At 39.1% G+C, this 25,283-nt stretch overlaps 4 protein-coding genes across 4 annotated transcripts; 1 reads left to right on the top strand and 3 right to left on the bottom strand.

Moving 5' to 3' along the window:
• Positions 1–716: 716 nt before the first annotated feature.
• Positions 717–5,638, bottom strand: LOC147306208 (thyrotropin-releasing hormone receptor). Its single transcript, XM_086276945.1, has 3 exons — positions 5,556–5,638; positions 3,667–4,499; positions 717–2,804 (listed from the first exon to the last, which is right to left on the bottom strand). The coding sequence occupies exons 2-3, from the start codon at positions 4,441–4,443 to the stop codon at positions 2,415–2,417; spliced, it is 1,167 nt and encodes a 388-aa protein (XP_086133071.1). The 5' UTR covers positions 4,444–4,499; positions 5,556–5,638; the 3' UTR covers positions 717–2,414.
• A 1,068-nt stretch (positions 5,639–6,706) lies between these two features.
• Positions 6,707–9,944, bottom strand: ocstamp (osteoclast stimulatory transmembrane protein). The gene is made up of 3 exons (XM_086278192.1): positions 9,907–9,944; positions 8,165–9,173; positions 6,707–8,081 (listed from the first exon to the last, which is right to left on the bottom strand). The coding sequence occupies exons 1-3, from the start codon at positions 9,942–9,944 to the stop codon at positions 7,731–7,733; spliced, it is 1,398 nt and encodes a 465-aa protein (XP_086134318.1). The 3' UTR covers positions 6,707–7,730.
• Positions 9,945–11,996: 2,052 nt separating this feature from the next.
• slc13a3 (solute carrier family 13 member 3) lies at positions 11,997–24,527 on the bottom strand. The gene is made up of 13 exons (XM_086277618.1): positions 24,073–24,527; positions 23,204–23,469; positions 22,680–22,858; positions 21,987–22,056; positions 18,066–18,245; positions 17,840–17,965; positions 17,613–17,705; positions 17,404–17,508; positions 17,195–17,292; positions 15,823–15,935; positions 15,290–15,451; positions 13,692–13,829; positions 11,997–13,613 (listed from the first exon to the last, which is right to left on the bottom strand). Exons 1-13 carry the CDS (start codon positions 24,178–24,180, stop codon positions 13,431–13,433), a joined length of 1,821 nt encoding a protein of 606 aa, XP_086133744.1. The 5' UTR covers positions 24,181–24,527; the 3' UTR covers positions 11,997–13,430.
• Positions 19,934–22,054, top strand: LOC147306206 (uncharacterized). The gene is made up of 2 exons (XM_086277619.1): positions 19,934–20,117; positions 20,467–22,054. The coding sequence occupies exon 2, from the start codon at positions 20,706–20,708 to the stop codon at positions 21,075–21,077; it is 372 nt and encodes a 123-aa protein (XP_086133745.1). The 5' UTR covers positions 19,934–20,117; positions 20,467–20,705; the 3' UTR covers positions 21,078–22,054.
• Positions 24,528–25,283: the final 756 nt, after the last annotated feature.

The following is a 25,283-nucleotide window of genomic DNA, read 5'->3' as shown; positions in this document are numbered from 1 at the left end:
ATTCTAAAACCTTTTGAAAATCAGTGGATAGGACTGAAGCTTTGCCATTTAGCAAATGGCAGCCAAGAAACATAAAGGATTTAGAGAGTTTCTGTGAAGAATAGTGGGTCAAAATCCCCCCTGTGATGTGTGAAAACCAGGTGACCGACTACTAGAAGTATCTTTCCGCCGTGCTTGCCAATGCAGGTTTCCCCATCAAGTAGGGTTTTGCTTGGGGATCAAATACTTATTTCACTTTTAGTTCATAAATTTTTTTGTAATGCATTTTTTCTTGATTTTTGGTTGATATTCTGTCTCTCTCCATTAACCCTCTCAGGCTCAAATTGAACTTTTTGTTGCTAATGCACAACCAAGTCCTGCAGTGGTACTTCTGAGTAAAAAAAACCTCATAAAATATGTATGTGGGGTAATCAGGTTGTTAGTTTTTAACTGTTGCAAATCTGCAACGCCTGCCTTGAGAGGGTTAAAATGAAACTACTGAAACTACTGCATTTCTGGGACTGTTCATTTCTTTGTGAGCAAACCAGAACAAATTCAGCAGGGGATCAAATAATTAATTCCCCACTGTACTTGTGAATCAACTTCACAAAAGCAAATCTACATTAAATCCCTATTTTCTAAAAGAAATGCCTGAATAATATGGTAGGGATTTATTTTAATTTCAACACACAAAACTGTCATAAAGATAATGAATACATTTAGATGTGTAAAGGGGATTTGTTAATCCCAGTTCACAGGGCAACACAAGCTTGTTTACAAAATTCCATAGTCAAGTACAGAATAGATAACTGCAATATATGCAAAACATTTGTAAATGTTTAATACATGGGCCTCACACTGGTTCTTTACATACTAAGTGACAAATGGACCTGCATATATTTAGGTGCAAAGACACGCATTGATACAGCTGGCAGCACACCACAACAATAAGAAGATAAGGGAGAGTGCAAACTTGTTGATGCCAATTAGCATCACAATATTTATTTAATACTGTTGCTTGTTGTTAGATCTCCTTTGGCTGTATTTTAATGTTTCGAATCAAAACGGATGTGTTTGCCATCAGGCTTTCTGTGATCATTACCTCTTTCCTGCAGGACTGAAAATGTAATGATACAAACATGTCCTGCATAAAAAAAATCCTTTGTAGTCTGGAATAATTTTGGTGGATGGATGAGGGGATAAGATTTGCTTAGTTTTTAGCATTATACGTTAGTCTAAATTCAGGGAAGAGACGATGAGGGTTAATGGGATATAAAGAAAAAAGAATTTGCTACTATGTACTTGAAACACTGAAAGTTGTCGATATTTGTGCAGGAATTCAAATATTCTCGCTTCATGGACCTCTAGTCATGTTGAAATTAGGATGCAATGGAAGATATACTTGCACAGTCTGAAATGCTCAGTGCCCACAGATAAAGTAAATTTTAAGCTGTTTATATTATCTTGTTTCCATGTAGTAAATGTAGTCCTTTGTGGGGAAAAAAAGAGAAAAATAATGGACTGTGGTGTGTGTGGATCATTGGTGTTGGTAAAAAGTGTGATTTATCGCAAAGTATAGGCCACTTCAGACTGTTCAGCACACTAAGAGCAGAAGTTCAGTTGTTATTAACATTTGTAGAGCCATGTATTGCAGAGGCTTAGCTGTAGAGAACGAGCTCTTGACACAACTAGTTACAAAGGCTGGACAATGTCTTGAGGCAAGCTACGCACACAAAGCATGCATTACATAAAATCCCCAGTGTGTCTTAAAACAAAGCATTTGGAAGAACGAATACATTTTGTTTAGCGCACATTGTAACAAGAGCAGCTGGAGACTTCATAGCTCCACCAAGACTAAAAACTTCCTCCACGTTATGCGTAAAACGAATCACTGAAGGATATGTGGCTGCAAAATGTTTTGTGATATTTTCTTGATAACATCAAGACAGTGTCTCCCATTTTTTTCTTAACTCAATTCGATATGTATTTATGAAGATATGATCCAAAGTGCTGCGATAAAGAATCCTTCCAAAAAGTCCTGGATCTTGAGCATTTCCAAAAGTTAATAACTTCTCATTTGGGCCTTGCCCCCCTCTGGTAAAATGCAAATCCATTTATAACATTTTGAGTAATCATGCAATCAAACAAACTGAATCAATCACATAACCTCCTTTGGCGAGGTAACTGAGATCATGAACGCATGGACTAACAGACTCTACTGATATTTACAACATAGGTGTTACAATACTGTTTCACAAAGTACCACAACTATTAAACCACACGTAAAATGATTTCACAGTAGTTATTTTTTAACAGGTGCAAATAACAGAAAACCTAAACATTGTCATAATTAATTTATCATGCACCCACAGCCAGTAACAATGGACCGATAAAACACGCACAATCACTGAAACGCTTCATTTCTTCAGGAAAATTCATGAAGAAATGCTGAGAGCTTCATCATCTGTCATGTTGGACCTGTGGGTGATGTGATAACTGACTTCTTCTTGCTCTGTGACCGGTTCATTGCACTCATGGGTCGAATTCTTCATCACACTGTAATACATCGGCACATTGTACTCGGCCTCCCTGTGGCCCCAGTGGCACTTGCAGAGCTTTTTAAAAGCAACACGAAACTTCTGCGACATGAGGTTATAAATGATGGGGTTGATGGCACTATTGGTGTAGATGCACATCCGGCAGAAGAGCAGGAACCAGGTGTTGTGGTACGGCGGGTCAATGAAGGAGTTGACCACTACTAGCGTTCGGTAAGGCATCCAGAGCAGAGCGAACAGGATGACCACAACAGCCAGCATCTTTGTTATCTATTGAGACAGCAGAGGAAGGAAATAAGGAATAACAATGAGGAAGAATACAATTATGTGAATTATCTCAGCAGACATACTGCATGCCGTGACTCAGAGTTTACTGTCAAGTGAGTGTTGTAGAGGATGCCCAATATGAATCCATGACGCACATAAATAGCTCTAAGGCTGTACATAAGGACAGGATAGTTTGCAAACATGCTTGCAGTGAGAATAAAAGACCCTGTCAACCACAGTGAGAAAGTCTGCTATCACAGAGAGCCAAATGATAAATAATACATTGATATGAAGATCATAGCACTCAGTTTAAGTCCTTGAAGACATTCATAGTGCTTACTTTTGCTAGTTAGCCCTGAAGACATTTGTTAATTAGTCTCATCAGTGAAAGCTGACGGGAATTGTTGGTACCTTTTGGCTATGAACAAATAATTTGGACAAATGAAAATTTTGATCAATTGTTTCCTTAGGCTAGATGAAAACATAATTGAAGAACAAAACAATTACAGCCCACCTTGAGGGGGATGTGAGTGGCCAATCCAAATGTCATGGCAAACACTCTAATAGTTTTCTATTAGTTCACTCAAAACTACAAAGGTCAGGTTAGCGGGGATGGCAGAGACTGGTTTCCTCCTCTGGGAATACTCAGCGTGTTTATGAACTATCTTGTCAGGCTGTTGAGTTATTTAGCTGTGGTATAGTCAAACCCATCCACAAAGCCACTTTGAACCCAAACAAGCACCCTATTAGGACTGAACCTAAATCTGTTTATGGATTTTTATTCAGAACCACTCAGAAAAAACCCTTTTATTACTTTTATTTCCTTTTTGCTCTAAGCTTCTTGTCTTTATAACCTTAGCAGTACCTGTTTTCTTGCAGAGACTGCACCCTTGTTGGCCTTGTTGGTGGTACTGGAGTGCCCCTGGTGAACTGACCCGCCTCCGGCTCGGTCGTTAAGATGCGAAGGCAGAGGGCTCATGAACAAAATTCTGGCAATGAGCCCATACAGCACAGTGGCCACAATGAGAGGGATCACGTAAAACAGAGTGAAATCTAGGAAATAAATTGGCATGTAGAGGCTTCTGGAGACACGGTAGCCACAGGTGACGACCACCCCGTTGGTATAGACGGTCTCATCTGTGTCCACTAAAAAGAACCACATCGTGCAGTAGAGCGAGGTAAAAATCCACACTCCAGCTATGATTCTCTTGGCTCGGGAAACAGTGCATATGAACTGTGCCTTTATGGAGTGACAAATAGCAATGTATCGTTCAATAGTGAACGCTGTGATGGAGCAGGATGACACGTTGATGCCCAGGTACTGAAGATAAGTTATACACAAGCATCCCGTGTAGCCATATATCCAGAAGGCTACAACATCAGAGATATTAGGCAGGCCTGCAGCCAGGAGCACAATGAGGTCTGCGACAGCCAAGCTGACAAGGTAACAGTTAGTCGGGGTCACCATGTGTTTAGTGCGCAGAACAACCAGCACCACCATGATATTCCCAGCAATCCCAACTCCACAAATGAGCATGGTCAAAAATATCGTTATGACTTGTTCTTCAAGAGGGTTCAGAGGCATTTCTGTCAGATTTAGAACCCGACTGACATCCTGAAAGGTGGTTGTGTTGTTCTCCATCTTGCTCAAGTCCAGCTGCCAAAATTCAGTTAATCTTCAGGGGCAAAATGGGAATCCTCAAGGCAAAAATGTGGAGAAACAAAATTATTAGACAGCAGTTTTGCTTGCAGGGTGTTCAATATTACAATTCTTTTCGTAAAAGCCTTTAATTCTTGTCTAGATTTTAAAAAAGTGTAATACTCCCTCTCCCAGCTACAGTTTAAAACCAGTGTACGGATGCGCCTTGATTAAAAGGGGCATATCATAAGAATAATTTAAAATTAGTAAATAAATAAACAAGAAGTCAAATTGAAACAACAGAGACTGCCTGAAGGTTTTCTGGTGTGACAGCCTAAATGCAACAAAATATAATAATACATTATAAGATGAACAAACATGAGCATTGACAAATTGCTTTTGTTAAACAATGACCCACACAATAACCTTAGCCAATTAAGTTCAAGCTAGTTTGGGTTAAATGAGGCATTTTGTTAAGGTTACACTTTTTAAATAAGAATACTGTGTGAAATGTTTAGTCTAGCGCTTTGTTGATCCATTCACTCACTTTAATCTCCTCCCTATATGGACTCCTGTTGCAATTATTCTGGCACAAGGCTTGAAAACATCACTTTGTCACACTTCATGAAATAACTGTAGCAAGCTCTGTAAATGATAATAGATTTTAAGAAATAGTCCTAACAGCCATCAATGCACACATTAATAGCAGCAACTTGATTTAAAAAGGTGCTACAATTATGCTTCTAAAAAGCTAAACTCCCATCTTCATAAATGCTAATGTTGTCTTCATTCAGTTCATTATTAAACACTGGTTTTATTCAATGCTTGGATGTGATAAAAAAAAATGTAACCCTCAAAATTGAAATGATTGTTCTCCTCTGCATTAAAAGCCATCATGCAGACTAAATCTATAATTTCCAGCAATGTAACCATTTAAAATCATCTCACAAGGTAATGCTGCAATATACATTTAGGGTGATCAAAAATGTGAGACTTTCCCAGTTCTCCTACAAATGCCAGACTCTTCGGGAAGGAACAAAAATGCACGTTCGGATTTGATTTAGTTCAGGGAAATAAAATAATGAGATGATAAAGGGAAAAAATTGGCAGCTTACCATCATTTGTGAAAGGCAGTACCCAGGTGCAGTATCCCAGGAAATATAAGTGACTGCTTAATCCTCTTTCAGAGTTGCTCCAGTCGCCCACATCTGTCTCACTCGCTCTCTCCCTCTCTCTCCTTTCCCAATATACTCCTCCCTCCATCTCACACCATTATATCCAAACCCACCTCCTACAGTCACCACGTACAAATCAATTTTATCTTACCATCCAAGCCCTGAACATCATGTCAGCTTCTGTGGCTATAACCCTGTAATTACTGAAAGAACAGCGCAGGCACCATGCAATTCAACACACCATCCACTGGAATGATTGAACATGCAATTAAAATAGCACTAATTGCTGTATTAAGTACAGCCTTTGTGGACACCAGATGTAATTTAGTTAACTCTTCTCCTTGTATAATTTACATTAAATTCTCCAGTTTTCTAAAGTGTGTAGAATTAGAATAATTCTTCTCCCCAGAGGGACAAACAGACACAGACATCCTAAGATTAAGAGTCTTGCTATTCCCATGATGCACATTTGGGAACGCTTTTACAGCTTCTGGCATTATACATGTGAGGGTAGAGCTGATACTGTTAAATAGTTGCGCTCCCCATAGCAGAAAAAATGATAACACTGGTCATCCACAAAATCAGAAGTGATTGAAAACAGATTAAAAAGCTTTTTGACCCTCTGTCTTTGGACAAGGCTGTCACTGAGAATACTAATGCACGCAGATTCTTGGATTTTCAGTCTGCAGACTGCGTGTAATGAATATGTAACAGTGTCAAAGAAGAAAAAAACTTACAGAACAGGTAATTTTCTGATTGAACTGCTTCATGTTATGAAAGCTTAATGAGGATTATAGTTAGTGTGTTTAGAAGGCCACATTATTTGTCAAGTCAAAGGTATCAGTCAGAGTTTATGAAAAATATACATAAAAAGGATGATAAAGTGATTTCTTTTATTTTGTTTTATTTATTATACGGTAACACAGGAGCAATAACTCATAATATCAGACAAAACATGAATCATTTATTATTATCATCTCTACACTGCTGAGACAATTGTGAAGTGGCCAAAAGTCAGGAGTAAAAATAGACAATGAAGAAGTCTATTAATATTCTGGGATGAGGTCTTAAAATAAACCCTCACAGCCTCATGGGAATTTTAAGCAGGAGCATACTGATATGCAAAAGAGAAAGGAAATAGGGGCACTGTGATTAAAATAAGCTGACGAATCATTGAACATGTGGATGAAACAGATTCATTTAATCTATTAAAGGTATTCGGGTCAGTACAGTGTTCCAAAAACTGTAAGATCCGACCTGTTACTGTTCATTTCCTGACAGGAACTACCACCTCTTATTAGTCTTTGTCCCCAGCTGTCCAAAGCACCATGGTGGCATCTAGTGGGGCTGGATGGTAAAACAACAACAAAACAAAAAAAGGCTAACTTGCAGAGAAATAAAAGAAATAAAAGAGAACACAGAAAACATTGCTCTGTGATGATATCATGGGGGGGAAAAGTTACCAGGCGAGTCTCTGTCCAAAACAAGATGCAGATTCAGCAGAAGTGTTGGTGCATCGCTTTGAACCACAGGGTTTGAAGAGGCGTATGTTGAGTGTTGACTCACTTACAGAGGAAAGGTGTTATAACTGTGACTCATACACAGGATGCACTGTATTCAGTTTACATTTTGCAAAACAGAAACAACGAAGACCACCGAATGAAACAAGAAACATTGTGAGCCCTGTGAGCCAAAAGGTCAGGATTGAGACAGCTCTGTTATTTCTACTCTTGTATGAAGTCGTTGAACAGCCTTAATACGACACAAATACACAGCTCTGTGGGCATGAACCTTTTGTTTGCAAAAAGCCTCAAATAAAAAAAAAACAACTAAAGTTGGCTTTGATGGGTGTGAGTAGGGATAGAGAATAAAGAGAGGGGCTGCACCAAAGCCCAGTATAAGATAACTTTTTGAACTGTGAATCAAGCAAAGCTGTTCTATTAGAGTTCGGAATTAAAAGGCTAACAGGACAGATCATACCAATATACAAAATTACACATCCACACGACTTTGGTTACATCACAAAGTGAAAGTACCACTAGATAAGTTGATCCAAATGGGCTAAACATGCAACCCATTGCCATAGCAGTCTATTCATTAGCTGTTACATGTCATTCAAACTTGCACATGAACAGAAATGTGCCCTTTTCTGTGTTTTTTATTTTGCTTCACATGCATTTTCCTCATCAAGTAAGCTATTCTCTTCTCCTCCTGCTTTCTGAAGAAGGATGCAGAGATTTTTCTGCGTAACCGCCTTGCGTAAACCTCGAGGAAAACCAGAAAGTAGCTCATCAGCCAGAGACATCCCAGCAGGAGTGTGACTCCCAGGTTTGGAGCTGAAGTTGTCACATCACAGAGAGATGGCCCAGGGCTGAAATTCCACTTGTAATCCCTGTGGAAGTTTACCAGCTCCCGTTTGATGCAGGATTGTGGGATAATACAAAACGCAGGGGGGAACCACTGAACCTAAAAGGAAAAACAAATTTATAAAAGACTCCAAAAAGCCAAAAAGAAAATAAAAAGATTAAATTGAGCGAGTGCTGTCTTACCTTATAATTGACACTTATAACAGCAGATGTAGGTGGAAAATCCAGCAACCATGGCACAATCATCTGAACTATGCAGTACACAACATGATCCAAAACTACTATTAGGGTTATTGCAATGAAATATAAAGTTACCACAATCAGTGATACGAAACAAGAGGAACATTCCTGACTTATTACTTTACAGTTTTCAAGATTGATTTTATTTTTAGCTGGCCTTTCATTAACTGGCATTTTTTGCAAGAGCTCTTTGGAGATGTACCCATTATCAAAATGAACTGATGTCAGATAAGATTTCAAGTAGCGTGCAGACTCAGCGATCAGCAGTGCAACAAAGACGGCAGCAAGAATCCGGTTTGACAGCAGTTTGTATTCTCTGAGGAGGTTCCTGGCATGTGAGAAGTTGACCTCTATCTTCCCAATTATCTTAGTAAACATGCTTTTGACATCTGACACATCAATATGTGTGTAATGATCCAAAGTCCTTAAGTTGGTAACAATGCTCAAGTCCTCCCACTTTACTTTGATGGCTTCTTCAACAAGGTCTGTCTTGGCTTTGTTCAAAGGTTCAGATGAGTTTAATAAAGTCTTTGCAAAACCCTCAGCAGTGCATTTCAGGATGCGTGCCACTGCTCCCACATTTACTGTGATATTAGGGATGACATTCAGCACCAAAATCATGACAGAGGCCGTGATGAGGAGTTTCCGTCCTTGTTTGGTGCAGACTGTAGGAAGAATCATTGTTAGCACACAGCGCAGGGGATGACACAGGAAGGAGACCAGAAACATGCTCACGCTGTAGATACTGACAGTTTGAACCGACGCTTCGTAATCATATCTCAGACTCTTTGACAGCCAGTGGTGAAGCAAGCCACCAGTAACACAGGCAAGTGTGAAACAGAGAGACAGCAGAGTGAGGATGTCCCTGCCTGCAGGAGAAGGTGCTGAGTAAACTTCCCAGAGGTATGACAGCAGAGACGTTAAGGCCTGTCTGCAAGATCCTGCTCTCTTTCTGAGGAGAAAACAATACAACACTTTATATTTAGAATATTTAAAGATTCAACAGAGAAGTGGCTCTAAGCATTTCTTATTAACACTAAACAGTACAGAAGTATTTGTCCCTTTCTATTTTTTTTTTTTTTTTGCATATTTGTCTCATGTTTCAGATCGTCTAACAAATCTGAATATTGGATAAAAACAACACAAACAAATACAAAATACAAGTTTAAATGATAATTTCATTTATTAAAGGAAAAAAGGCTATTCAAACCTGGCTCTATGTAAAAAAAAGTAATTTCCCCCTAAATCACAAATTAACTCTTTTGGAAAGCTTAATTCCTCCCACCAGCCCTGAATTGTTAGTCCAGTTGAATCAAGAAATCACTAAAGTAGAACTTGTCTGACAAAGGAAAGTAGGCTAAAACATCTAAAAAAGCAACACGTTATGCTCAATCTATAGAAACTCAAGATCAGAGGAGAAACAACAACATCTATAAGGCTAAAGTATTGAAACATATGCTAAACTAAAACATTATTTTTTTCTTCCCTCTGCACGTTACAAAAAACCATGCAACTATTTTCTCCCTATCGTGTTATTTTACAAATAATGCATTTTCAATGCCTGGGTTTGTAAAAGACACAGTGGAAAACAAAAGTTTTTTAATAATAATAATAATAATAATAATAATAATAATAACAGTTAAATATAAATAATTTAAATAACAAAAAAATTGATCAACTCCTACCTGACAAGCAAAACAAAATTTTCTGTGATCATCTTCATCCTCTCTAAGAAATTAGGAGCCTGAGAAAATAAACAGGAAGTGTTGGTGGACTGTAAAGGCTAAAAAGGGGAACTTTGCGCAACAGTCACTGTCATGTTGGTTGCCTACAAGTTCCACGTGGGAAAATAAAAAAGATAGTCCCTCTGCATCTAAACCACACATGACACAAAATCATATGGAGAGCATGACACACTCATAAGCCCTATGTGGCAGGTCACACTAACCAAAGTGCGCTTTCAGAATGATTTGATGATGGTGACACTGACAATACAAGTAACAGAGCACTTTGCTTATAACTCCTCTTCTAAACTGAAAATAGTTTAGATGACATAACACTTTTGTGTGTCATCATTCCTCTGGTTTGTCATTGTTACGTTCCCCACTGAAATTTACTTTCTGTCTTGTGTCAACTGAGCTTGGGTGCTAAGAATTAAGAATATAATTGAGAATAAGCTATATTAGGCAATTATATCTAGCAACAACATGTTTTTTTTTTTAGCTCTTGAATGGAGGCAAGAAACCCATGAAGGTGGGTTTGTTTTCTCTTTTCTGTCCAATTGAACATCAGAAAACATCAGAATTGCTTCAAGTTTAAACAAATAAAAGCTGACATTCAGTAACCACCTTGTGTTTTACGTTTTGTCCACTGTGTCCTTAGTTACTCGGTTTGGTGGAAGCAATGCCAAAAAAAATCACAAGGTTCCTTGGAGGACCCTAAAACTGCAGACAAGCTAATGTTACATCTTCAATCCGAAAGCCTTGTTTATTTACCTACCAAATGGATTATAATTTTCACACAGGTCTTGAATACGTAGGAAGTTTATTGGCACTGTGTCTTGGGATTGTTAATTTGTTACATAACAGCTTGGACATCCTGGCTTACTTTTGTTACACCAGCTCCAGGAAAGCACACCCTGTTTTAGTTCCCTTTTGGACTCTAATAGGAACTGTGATGTTCACTCTATTATAGTCAATAAGAGTTTAAACTAGTGTTGAGACCACAAACACGTACGGAAATAATTTAATGAGGTCAAACATTCGAAGGAGATCGAAGCTATTTTTCCTTAGACTTCTGTTGGAACCAAGTGAGTCAGGTGAACATCAGAAAGAATTCAGGTTTAAGGGGCTGTCATATTTAAATGGGCAAAGGGACCTAAAATCCAAAAATCCAAAGAAGAATAACAAATCCATGAGACACCACAATAAAGGACACCTGACGCTATTTATACTGAAAGATACACAGGGGTAATCGGCAGAAAACAATTGAGTAGGCAGGAATAAACTAACACAAATGAATTCAATTCTAATCAATAAACCCAAAGGCAGACAGACACCCTAAAAACAATAAAAGTTTAAAAAGATCATAAGAAGTCAAAACTGAGTCAGGACTCAGGACTATGATGGATACTCGGTGCTGGCATATCTGTTTGTAATGAAAGCTGTACCCATGGCTCCTAAAAGCCTTCCTCAAAGCCTACTTTAACTTATTCAAGTAAGCTAACCTGTCGGCTGTGAACACAGTGTGAGTTGTTAGAGAAGATACACAAAATACTTAATTACTTATTGTGGTAAAAAGGTAGGCCTATTTATTTTGAGTCTTAAATACTAATTGGTTTTTGTTTCAAATTTTATGAATAACAAACACACAAAATAAATAAAAGCATCAAGTCACAGTTATGAATCTGCTTTGGGTCAAAGGTTATTTGCCTGTAACCTTTGTATTTGTTGTACAAATTAGTACATTTGGTTACAGTCTGTTAGCTTTGGATAACTTTTCTGATTTCACATTTAAACACTACAGACCTTTTGCTGTGGCAACGCTTACACTGAATAACCAGCACATTACTGCACAAGTTAACAATTGTTGGGGCATGTGAGAACACCAAGAGAACATTATAAGGAATTTTGTGCTTTGTACTGTGTGTCTATGTGTGTGTGCAGGGGCCGCAATGTTCCAGCAAGAGTTTAAAAAACTTTCCTGATACAAACAGGGGAACTCACTTAAAACAAAACAAAACTGTGCATAACAAATACATAAACAACATCAAGTTACAAACTGGCTTTATTTATGACAGCACAATATATGAGTGCAGATCACCATGTAACAAAAGTTACACATTCATTAGTCAAGATTCATAATATAATAAAGAAAATGATTTAAAATGTTGTTTATGTGGTATGGCTTTAGCAGTGTGCCATGTGAAACATAAACAAGTAACAATCTTTTAGTGATTTTAACCATAATATATACTTTAAAAAGTGTTATTCACAGTCTCATTCCTTCTTCCAGCAGAGGTCAGCCTGTAGTAACGATACAAACAGCACACTCCGCAGTCTGACTGATTATTTAAAAAATATAAAACACTCTTCAGTGCTCAAAGCATGTGTTTGAGGTTAGATGTTGCTCTAATTCAGTTTTAAGAAAGCAGAGAGTAAAATACTTCAGCAGTTTTTAAACTTAGCAATACATCAACTCTCATTAACTGAGTTCATGTATTGCTTCATTGTCTTTAAAACTTAACATTTTTGTACCAAATCTGTTCACAGCTTAAAATCTAGACCTTTGAGACCCTAAAAAGGCAGTCAAATATATATATGATAACCTTTTCAAAGCATCATTAACAGCTGGAAAAATGTGTTTTCTGACTGTGACAGTACAGAAACAATTGTAGTGAAGAACTATATACACTCATCATAGGCATGAATGTCATGGTAATTTTGAGCTTTTAATGATTTCTTTGAACTAGACTTTTTAATGGGTGGAATGACTTTTACAGCGTCTTTTATGACTTAAAAAAATATTTAGGTGCACAAGGGACTAATAAAGGTTATCTCATCTTAAGTTTGAATTTACTTTGGATTTTCTCTAATCCACAAGTCAAAAGTATATGTACAGGCTCAAATATATAGACAGACAGATGTACAATCCCCCTCCTCCCCTCCAAATGCCTCCGATGCCCGTCCTTTCTGTTGTATGGTGTGTTCATGTGCTCTCAGTGTTGCTGTGTTTTTTCTGTTCTCAAACTGCCTGTAGGAGCTCAGTCTGGGTGGAGTTCTTTTTTCTCCCTGTCTTCCCAATGTGATGTATGTGAAATATATGTACAGTTGGAAGGGGTCAATTTTCACGGCATATATTGCTTTAAAGTTGCCACCTAGTCACTTGTGGACATTTCAGGTCCTGGTTGCCTAGGTGACCCACTACTTTATTTATGTCAATCAACAGTATTCTTCACTGTCATTGGTAGATGTCTAATGACCAAAAATCCCAAATATTCCAATGAAACATGTATGCTGTGTAATCATCCCACCCATTAAAATCTCGAATTCAAAGAAATCATTAAAGGCCCTAAATTACAGAGACACACATGCCCACGATGAGTACATGTAAACCTCTGATCACAACTGTATCTACTTCAGTTTTTCCTCCCTGCTCACTCTTCTGGTACTTCTTCTATAATAACTTCTTGCTAAAATCTGGTGTGTGATCACAACGTGGCATTAAGCGACTGAGCCACAGATAAGTGCGCATTGGTCACAAGAGCAGACTTGTTAAATGGGAGAGCCCATTCAGGGTAAGTATTCAAATTAAACATGGCAATGCCCCACGTATTCATTGCCAGAGTGACTGACAGGATACCCAGGATGTTCATCACAAAGCCAGTTTTCACCTGAGGAACCAGAAATGGAAAACATAAGCTGTAATTTTGTGTAATATTTTCAACGTCAAGAGCCAATGAGGATCTTACCATGTCTTTCACCATAAGGTGTCCAGATGCAAAGGCAATTGAGTTGGGTGGTGTGGACACTGGCAGCATGAAGGCGTATGAACATCCTACTGTGGCAGGTATCATGAAGTACAGAGGGTTCACTGAGACATTAATAGCCTGTGGAGGGAAAAGATGTTTATGACAGGATGTATAAAAAGGCCCATTATGCTTATTCAGAGTGAAAATCCAGAATCTTAAATTTAAAGTACAGTAAGGGGACAAAGGTGAAAAGAACATTCATTATCATTTGGCAAAGGCAGCAAAATACAGAAGCATAAAAGTTTTATATACTTCATTTTGGAGCAATACATTGCAAAAACAGATAATACAGGAGTTGGGTTTGCATGGCTCTCTGGAGTCCAATTAACATTTAATATACAAAATTAATTTAAAAAAATTAAGAAACTAATTAAGAAACGAATATGGGCTGTAAATGCAATAACGGTCAATCAGTCAATTCTTTTATTGTGTGCTTTAGGACCCTAGCCTACAAATTGTTTAAATCCTAAAGCCTTAATCATCACTGACTACATTTCTGAAAAATCATGTTACAGTACTTATATGAACTAACTATGTACAGAATAGTTTTTTTTATTTTTTTTATTAAATGCTAGTGTTAACGTGATCACATGTTCACTCTATATAATTATAGACTGTATACCAAGATGGAGGCAACTTTGCTAGTTACAAAACAATTGTATTGGGATCTGTGTGAAAATGGATGTTTGTCTCCCTCGATCTATAAACTATTTTAACACTTTGTTGATGGGTTTGTGGTCTTAATCACTAGTTTTAAGTCTTATTGTCAGCGCCACCCATTGTTTGTAACTTCCAGTTTCAAAACAAGATGATGATGGCCAAAATACTCAGCTCAAGGATGGGAATTCAGTAACCAGTTAAATAACAAATAATAACACCACTAATGAAGGTACTGCAGAATGGGAGAAAAATAAAAATATAGGAAATGCCATTCACTTGTTAGCTCCAGAAGATAAACTAAATTATTATTTTAGCGCGTGTACAACTTCAAATACAGTAAAAGCAAAATGTGTGTTGTGCCTGTTTGTGTTTGTAATAACAGCTTAGTATCCTAAAGTTTAAACCTAGCCTATACAATTACATGCTATTAAGTGGTTATTCTTCCTGTGTAGCCATTGTCTTGGAGTACTTAAGCTCCAGATAATAATTGTCTAACAACAGTTAATGTCCAACAGTCTACAAACATAAGAACATCTATTGCAAAAGTTTAACAAGACCACTAAACCTCTGAGTGACATAAAGGACAAGGTCGACAGCAAAACGTGTTCACCCTTCACTTTGACTTCTTTATCTTGTAAGACAGTCGTCCAGTTTGTTTCCCTGATGGTCATCTGTGTCAGTTTGATTGCACTGACATGGTGCAATGAGTTTGTACCTCACACAGGTAAACTGATATGTGAAGATATTTTTCTCAGCTAAAATATAACACAGGAATAAAAAAAATAATCTGATGATATACTGTACTTTCACTTTAATTTCGCATACAGTCTAAAACTGTATGCAAAATTTTATATATTTAGGTTGAAGACCAGCCTTACCAGTTCAGCAATGACAGGTAAAAATATGATAATGGTGGCAGTGTTACTGGCAAACTCAGTGAAACAAGCCAGGAAAGCAGTGATCAACATCACAGCTGCAGCAGGAGGGACTTGAGCCAAAGGCTGGAGGTGGCCTCCCATCCAGGACGCGAGTCCAGACTCCTGCAGAATGCCACGTGACAGAGGTGAAAGGTTGAAGATCAAATAACAACATAAGAAACCAAAACAGAGAACTTGAATCAAACAAAGCACTGACAACCGAAGGAGAGCAGAGACACGTTTTAATAAACAGACTTAGTAGACTTTAATTTCCTCCATTTCCACTCTAAACTATAGAGGTTTAAAGAAACATTAGTAAGCAAACTGAAAATAACAGCTTCCTTTGGTATTTTGGGGGAAATGGTCCCAAAATATTTGCTAAAAAGTTGGCTGCCACCATAGGCACCACATAGCAGTTTTAACTTAGCACAGAGACAGGAAACATTGTTGATGTATTATATGTATTACATACATATTATATGTAACATCTTTACCTCACAAGCTTTGGCCATGGCAAAGCCGCCTCCAAGCAGCATAATGATATTCCAAGGAACCGATTCCTGGGCTTTTTTCCAGGAAAGGAGAGGCACATAAGGAGTGTTTAGAGCTGAGGAAAAATGTGAGATAAAACAATTAGAAAATGTTTATCATGTGTAGAAAAATGTAAAGGCTGTTGTGCACCGATACAATGTGAGATTAAAATCCTTAAACTTAATTGTTAACCTTATAATGAGTAGTAAAAGATTCTGCCTCAGTATAACATCTCCATTCCTTACTTTATTTCTATTTTCCTTTTTTAGTTGCTTTGTCTTTATCTTGTAAAAAGTTTGACTTGACCCGGAGAGCTCTGCACAAGAATTCCAGTGTGCATGGACTGTTGGTCCTGTGCTCAAATGGCAAATAAAAATCTTGAATCTTAAAGAGGCGGAAGAAGTATCTCTGGGTTTAGGGTTGTGGTGAAGAACACGTTAACATATGGATGAGTTGAAAATCAAACTACTACCAAACTGCTTAGCAGCAAACCATATAGTCTACCATATAATATATTTGGCATGTTAACATACACATTTTAGTGCTTTCTACCAAATATTCTTTTGTAGTTTTACCATATTTTTGTATTTATTTGCTCTATTTTTAGTTTAATGAGCTAAAAGTCCTACTCTGTTTGACATAGAGTGAACCCACTCTATTCGAATAATGTGACCCTCAGTGACAGATGAACCACATGGCTTGCTTTCTTTTCCAGCATCAAGTTGTTTATTTGACCAGCTGAACATAACATAAGCATTCACTCACACACACGCACACATACACACACATACACACACGCTTCTCCGTTTTAGTGGATGCTGATTCGCATTTGTATTCACATTTTGGAGTTAACCAAATCAATAAAATGATTTCCATAAGACATTTTTTTTGTCCACCAAGACAAAAAGATTCACCAGAATTTGATTATTAAATGGACGTTTCAGGCATGTAGCTACAACACGAGTAATCCAAAATACAAGTACACAAACACACAAAGAAAAAAACCCAAAGTGTGTCCACATAGCTTTAAGAGATTATTCTAATCACAGAAACAGAGAAACTACAGTCTCACTTTCAGACGGGAACTTTCCTCAGACTCTCTAATCTATATTATTAACATTCCTCAGCTTAATTTCTGTGTTTTGCAAAAGCTGTTCTAGAAACAGAGACACAGAATCTTTGAATTTTCCACAAATATCTGGTCTTAGATATTAACTTTTGACTTATCAAAGTTGTAATATTGCGACAGAAAATCCTATATATGGTAACAAATAGAACTGAAATGAGACAATGATGCCTCATAAATGGCATTTTAGCAGATATGCTATCACTAACCTTGAGGGTCGGACCACCATCTCAGGGAAGGCTTTTGTGAAGGAAAAAAGAACAGTATAGACACAATGATGACACCGGTGACTGCATCCGAAACGTACCTGAAGGACAGCAAGACGAGCACAAAATTGAAATGGACACCTAATAGAGCACAGAACCAGAATACAATGTGCTAGCTTTCATACAAGGTTTTAAAAGTCAGCTTCTCTTACCCTTTTTTAAAAAACACAGACCAGCCGGTCACAAACTTTGGATCCCTTGTGAAGAGGAGAACGGCAAACAGTACAAAAAAGAAAGAGATGGCTCCCTCTGCAAAGCTGAAAGCATGAATGCAGAATAAGAGTAAGTCAAAGACTATGTCCTAGAAAGTTTACATCCAGCATCTATTGCATGAGATTTCAAGACATACACGAGTCCTCACTTTATGGGCCCTAGTTTTCTGTAATCTTCCTTTATCAGTGCCTTGGCTCTGGCTTCTGCCTGGGTTCTCCTGTCTTGTTTTGTGATGCACAATCTGCAAAAAATTGAACACATAATGTAAACATTGGCTTTCATAAAATAAAGACCTTACTCATGGAATGGTCCAGTTTTTGTATCCTGTAATGCTGATGGTGTTATTGAAAAATTTAGCAAGAAAAGATACACAACCTTGTATTCAATCCTCCGTAGAGAAATGCAATCCATAGCCATCCCAAAAACAGGAAGAGGAGCATGAGTGGGAAAGCAAATGCAAACCAAGAGCCAAAATTGATAAGATCACAGTCTGGAAAGTAGCTGTGAAAGACAAAATTATAACTGTTAAACACACTGAAACATATCACTTCTGTGTCTGAATCAGCATTGTTTAAATGCTACACAAAAACAAAAGAGTTACCTTTTCAGCTGTCCAATCAGAATGAGGTTAGGTGCCGTGCCCGTCAGTGTGGCGGTTCCTCCGATACTGGCAGCATAAGGGATACAAATCAAAAACCCCTTCCAGACTTTGAGCTGATACTGCGCCTCTGCTCGGCTCTCCTCAGCTGTCCTCGGGTCCGTCAGTTCTGGTGTATCAGTCCTTTCAGAAGCATTATTTTACATAAAATGTGAATTATTACACAAACTTCAGAGTTTGCACAGCTGGATATTACTCTTTAGTTTGTATGGCAAAATGAATCCGCAAACTTCATATGTGTTGGCTTAGTTTTGTATTTCACAGTCTGTAAAATGTAAAGCTCAGTAATTAAAAAATAAATTTAACACAGACGAAGGGAATGATGCCTGCACTATGAAGCAGGATTTGGGGCTTAGAAGGGTTAGAAGGGTTACTTAAGGGTTAACCTTGTTGTGAAAGCCTGATTGAAAGCAGGTCATGTTCACAATCAGAGATCATCATGTACAAAATCACTGCCTCCATTCCTGAAAAATGCACAGGCTTCAGTGCTTCGGTAACAGCATGTTCTAGGACTAGAACATCTAAAGTTCTTTTCTTTCTATGATGAGCCTCAGTCAAGACAGGTCCTTTTTACCTGTTTGCTATAAGCAATTTAAAGCAACCGTATTGTTCTGTAAACCTAAACTATAGTACTACAACACTGAAACAGGGCACCTAAGCATAAGGCCAAGAAAATTTATCAATCTGAAATCTGTTTTTTGGTTTTCATCTGTTCATTACGGGTCAGTTAACACTGCCTGGGCTGAAGATGAAAAACTAAGGCAAAAACTCTTAGATGCACATGAAACAGCATCGCCTGCTAATTTAACAGAACATATTTATAGTTACAGTCAGGTCCTCATATTTTAATGACAGAATTATGTTACTTATAAGTCTGTTGACTTGCAAGGTCTGCATTTATATGACACTTTTTCAGTTTTGCATTCCACAGCACCGTCATATTCATGCAACACTTTTTAATACTACACTACTGTACAGAGCTTTTCTAATATTATAGTTTGTCTTTGCAGTTCTGCTGTAAGTAGACCTAACCACATGTCTTCTGTCTGGCTGTGTATATGCCACTTCTGTCATATAACACCACAAAAACGTGAACATCACACCACTCTCTCATCTAACGTGATATCAGGGTAAATGATGCTAGAGAGGAAAATATATCCTGGGTATTTTAAACTTGCCTTATATTCATAGCACTAGCACCTGGATAGTTTCTTGGATTTTGTTGCCATTAGAACTACATCTACCTCATTTCCAGTCTTCGCAGTAAGCTGTCACAGTCCTGGGTCATTTTGACCCAGCATTTTCAGTTCTTATATTCCTTTGTATTATGGTTTGTATTCTGATCCTTTTGTCATGCTTTGTTTATTAGTATTATTCTATGTTTCAGTTATTCTTTGTGAGCGATTAGTTCTTAGGTTGAGTCTCTCGTTCAGTATAAGTTCAGTTCAGTGTCAAGTCTGTGTCTGTTTCTTGTTTTCCATTTTATTGTGAAAGGTTGATCCTCATCTCAGTGTGTCTAGCTTTGCTCCTCGTGTCTCGTTACCCCAAACCCTCCCAGCTGTGTCTCCCTCCTGTTTTCCATTCCCTGATTACTCCCCTGTGTATATAAGCCCTGTGTTTTCCTGTGTTCCCTATCGTGTTGTACCCTCAACTGGCTGTGTGATCTGTTTCTAGTGTTTCGTCTCCATTTTCCAGTGTTTCAGTCCTCGGTTCCTCTGTTCAGACTTTTGTCTTTTGGTGATTTTAGTTAGTACGAGGTTTTTCCCAGCAATAAAGCTGCGCTTTAAGTTTCACTTCCGTGTCTGAGTTCTGCATTTTGGGTCCACCACTCCTGCTTGCTCGCCTGCCACACAGCCAACCATGACAGAACGACGCGACCACAAAATGGACCCAGTGGACTCACCTTTAGGCTGGGAGGAGGAGTTGCTAGAGCAGCTGTTGGATTATTGCCGGGCTGTAATTCATGCTGTGGACACTCCCAAGAGACTGATTCAGGTAGTGTTTTTTGATGATTTCCTGTCAACTACAAGTTTTCCCCCGAGTTTTCCAGACATCAGTGAGCTGTCTCGAATCATAACAGAACTAAGAGCGAGGCTCTGTTTTGGATTATTTGGCATTGGTGGCCCCGGCAAAGTAGACTCAGCCACCCTCTTAGAAACCCTCGCTGCTTGGTATTGTCAGTCTTTAACCCTGCCATCAATTCAGTCATCTTTCCAGTCCATAGCTCAGTCACTAGCTCAAGCCCCTGTAGCTCAGCTAGCCGCCCGGCCTGCTAAACCTCCATCACAATCATTACTGCTGCCTGCAGCTCAGTAACCAGTGTCATCTGCTCTCTTGCTCTCAGCTCAGTTACCTGCCCAGCAGCCACCTTCTGCTCAGTTAGCTGCTCAGTCGCCACCTTCGGCTCAGTTTCCAGTGTCCCCGTTGCCTGTAGCCCAGTTACCCGCCTGGCCGCCAGTGCAGTCATCTACTCCATCACCTACTCCACTCTCACCACAACCGTTTCAACGGCCACCAGTTCAGACTTCAATTCAGTCCCCTAGCCTGCTGTACTCTCACCCACCTGGTCAACCAGTGGTCTTAATGACCTCTGGCCCTGCATCTACCTCATACGCTGGGGCTTCTGGAGAGCCTGCCCAGCTGTCACCCTCTGCTAAAGGGTCCAAGGGATCCGTCCAGCCTGTTGCGCCGCCGCCTGCAGCGCCTTCGTCTCCGGCTTCCACGCCGCCGCCTGCAGCGCCATTCTCATCTGGTCCTGCCTCAGAGCCTTCAGCTTCGCCCGGTCCAATGTACGTCCAGCCCCTCAACATCGCCGGCCGCCTTCCAGGCCACTGGCTGGGCGTCGTCGCCATCGTGGGCGGCCTCCGGACCAGCTCTGTCGTCGCCGCCGCCGCTGCCTTCCGCTACCTGTCGCCTCTGTCAGTGCACCCCAGGGTGGCTGTGGCTACAATGTAGCTTGCCATCACCAGTGTGTAAATGTGAATGGGTGGATGACTGGATATGTAAAGCGCTTTGGGGTCCTTAGGGACTAGTAATGCGCTTTTTTTGGGTTGTATGGAAGCCCCAAACGCAATTTCATTGTTCTTGACAATAAATAAATACTAAATACTATAAATATAGGCCATTTGCCTTCCGCGGGGCCGTCCCCCTGAGTACCCTTTGTTTGACTTTTGTGCTGTCGGCTTCCTGAACCTTTTGATTAGTGGACTCATGGTAGACCCAGTGGGATTTGTTTTGAGTAATTCCTGTTCTTGGGCTCCTTGTGTTTTGTTTCTCTCTTGTTTTCTCGCTCTTGTTTCGTTTTTTTGTTTAGGGCTGTCAGAAGCCAGACCCTTTGGGGGGGGGTACTGTACTGTCACAGTCCTGGGTCACTTTGACCCAGCATTTTCAGTTCTTATATTCCTTTGTAGTCTGATCCTTTTGTCATGCTTTGTTTATTAGTATTATTCTATGTTTCAGTTATTCTTTGTGAGCGATTAGTTCTTAGGTTGTGTCTCTCGTTCAGTGTCAAGTCTGTCTGTTTCTTTCTGTTTTATGGAGTCTCCTGCTCCAGTTTAGTATTTCTTTTCCAGTGTTTCAGTCCTCAGTTCCTCTGTTCAGACTTTTGTTTGTCTTTTGGTGAGTTTAGTTAGTACGAGGTTTTTCAATTTTCAGCAATAAAGCTGCGCTTTAAGTTTCACTTCCGTGTCTGAGTTCTGCATTTTGGGTCCACCACTCCTGCTTGCTTGCCTGCCACACAGCCAACCATGACATAAGCTAAGCAAAGCTCAACATCTATTGTTTGTGTAATGATTTAGCAAAGACATCAGAGGAGTGAAATGTCTTTAAAATAAAAATATAAAACAAAACACAAATGCTTCTTACCCTTCTGTTGCCATTATTTGTTTTTCTGTTGGCACTGAGGGCAGTGAATGCAGCTTTACAGTAGACTGACCTGCAAGAAAATAAATCAAATAGATTTTGACAGGGTTCAGGGTTACATGTGAAACTAACTTACTCAATCTTCAAAGTGTCCAAACATGAGTTAAATTGTGAGTTTCAGCTCTTTTACAGTGGTGTACTTTTGTTTTATTTAATAGCTGACTTTGAGTCAACAAAGCCCCCTTAATCCATTACTACTTCAGGATTCACTAACTTGTTGTCAGACAGTGCATTGGAAACGCTGCACAAAGTTCACATATTAGATTATATATTAAAGGCTCTTGGGAACAAGGTTAAAACAATGCAACAATCATCTTTCAAGAATGAAACATATTTTGTGAAGAGACACAGTTGGATGATAAACGTTCAACCTGTCTTCATTCACTATTCATTCGAAGATGAAGTGTTTAATGTTCATTCGCCCCTGTCACAGCAATGCCCTTTGCTGCTTGAATGACTATGAAGACAATAAGACTGAATTAAACAATGTTTTGGTTCAGCCAAAAAAAGATTTAAAATTGGCCAAACGTTTTCTCTCACTCAAAGGATAATCACTTTCATTCAGTATATTAAGATGTAAATTTCAGAGAAAACCTTGATTTGTCATCAGTATAAGTTTGAAAACTGACAGCGTACCATTTATTATGGCACTCTCGTGATCCTCGACAGACTTGCACTTTTGTTTTAGGGTTTCCAGATCACCAAACAGGCTCTCCAGGATGGCATTTGCGATAGGGAGCATCATGGCTGTTGTGGCGGTGTTACTGAGCCACATGGACAGGAAGGATGAGGTCAGCATCATTCCCAGAATGAGCCTGGAAAAACAATTCAGTCCACAATCTTAAACTCGGTAAACAACCCTAAGTATGAAAATAAAAATATAATTAAATGTAGTTCTGTGCAAAAGATTCAGACATTTATGTTTTATTATTATATCCCTCCCTGTTGCAGAATTTTCTGAATTAACTAGCTACCATATTTTGTGACAATGTTATTTAAACAGACGTGAAAAGGACATGTAGGGTGACTTAGGTATTTCTGGACAGCACAGAGGTTCACAACACAGGGAAATAAAATAAGTTCCAGGTATTACTTAAAATGGGATAAATACAGAATCCTCATCAGCTTTAAACTGCCTTCTGATAAAGTTATTTTCTCACCAGGCTGGTTTTACTCCAACAATACTGAGGACCTTTAGGGCTATTCTGCGATGCAGGCCCCACTCCTCAATCGATGATGCCAACACAAGGCCGCTGAGGAAGAGAAAATTGGTCTCGATGAAGTACTGAGGGCAGATTTTTTTGGCTGGAAGAATTCCCAGTGTTGGGAAGAGGCAGACTGGAAGCATGGCTGTGACAGCAAGAGGGAGAGCCTCCGTGCACCAAAACATAGCCATGAGCACCACCACGTAAAGACATTTTCCCTCCTAAAAAGATCAGTAACATGTCAATAATATTTGTGCAATAATACAAAAAAACAGCTAAAAAACAAAGCAAAGACTTAACAAGAAAAAAGAAAGCAGATTACACGTTATGTTTTCAGTAACTTGTGTATCCTTCACATTATATGTGTTTCAGACAGACAACATTATTTTTTACATCGTTAACATGAAAGCATTAACATAATAATCACTTTTTAGTTTTAGGTTTGCATTATTGACTCTTTGGCTGAATCAGATGATTCACGGAGTATGCACAGTGAAAATACTCCCAGCAAAAGCTTTATTGTGCTTAACCAAGAGTAAAAAGCATTGAGGTTGTAGTGACAGTAGAAGATGAGTGTTTTTAGCATTATTGACTAAATTTATTACTTAAAAAATCTCAGTTTATATAAGCATGTCTGTAAGTTTCTGATTAATCAAAACAAGTATAAAGATGGACCAAACCCTTTGCGAACTAGTCTGATTTTAAACATAAATCTCCTGCTTGCACCTGTGTTATGCATTTATAATAGGACAACCGTGCTTTCTGTGTGTAAGTTTTTTGGAAAACAGTGGGTGCATAACTGTGGCACAAAGAAATTCACTCACCTTCTCCGGTAGAGTAAAAAGTAAAGGCAGAAACACGAGCGGAGTGAGCACAAGGATTAGCTGTTTGTGGACGCACCACAGCTTCTTGGACAGTACAGATATTCTCATCCCTGGCTTGAAGTTGTGCTCAGTTTAGGAAACGTCCAGACTGGCTGAGAGCAACCTGTGAGGCAGCACTTTGAAGCCCGTGGCTGAGCACAGAGAAGATTAACCACACGCTTTGCTACAGGTTAACTCCTCCTGTGATGGTGTGTTAAATGGGATAGTCGACTTACTGCCAAATTTCCCAATTGAATGGACTCTTGCATGACAGGAGTGAGGTATCTTCAGGGGCAGCGATGGAAATGTCACCGCTCATACGTTCATTTTAAAAAGTACACTGGAAACTGCCGGACTGCAAAAATAATAACCGCAGTAAAGTGAGCCGTCATTTGTGAGCCGCGGTCAAGCCAGCCGCTTCTTCTCCGCCGCATAAATTTCCTTGCGCTTTTACACAAGTCTTTACGGTAGCGCCTTTTCGCTTTATATCCCGATTGAAAGCCTAGACCCGCGCACCCGTGCACGCGCGCGAACAGTCGCACGCGCACACACACAAATTACAATGGAGATTTATGTCTGTTTATGGTTTTGTCTGTGTCAAGCTCGTGTGTCTTAGTCTGTGTTTTAGTTTGGTGGCCTCTTGTCTCTTTCTTGTGTTGAGTCTTACTTCCACTGTCTTCTTATTCCCAATGTATCCCTGCTGTGTTACACAGCTGTCTCCAATTCCCCTAATCGCCATCCTATTTATACATTTTGCCAATCTCCCGGTCTGAAGTACAGTATTCTATTCAATTCTATTCTATTCTATTTATACAGCACCAAATCACAACAACAGTCACCTAAAGACACTTTATGTAAAAACACAACAATAATACAAAGAAAACCCCAACAATTTAAGTACCCCATATGTGCTAACATTTAGTGTGAGTGGGAAGGGAAAACTCCATTTGAAGAGGTAGAAACACCTGGCAGAAACAGGCTCAAGGAGAGACAGCCATCTACTGTGACTGGCTGAGGTTGATGAAAAGGAGACAGGACAACATATACACTGTGCAAGAGATACATACTAACTAATGATTAAATGCAGAGAGGTGTATAAACACAGAACGAGCAAAGAAGGAAAAAATTCATACATGATGGGAAGCCCGCAAGAGCCTAGGCTTATTGCAGCA

The sequence above is a fragment of the Aulonocara sp. 'chitande type north' Nkhata Bay genome, linkage group LG20, assembly GCF_057382095.1.
Source record: "Aulonocara sp. 'chitande type north' Nkhata Bay isolate Kocher_YH1m ecotype deep benthic linkage group LG20, A_spYH_male_GT1.1, whole genome shotgun sequence".
Lineage (NCBI taxonomy): Eukaryota > Metazoa > Chordata > Actinopteri > Cichliformes > Cichlidae > Aulonocara > Aulonocara sp. 'chitande type north' Nkhata Bay.
Note: the sequence above shows the minus strand (reverse complement) of the source record. Positions and strands in the feature narration are given on the sequence as shown.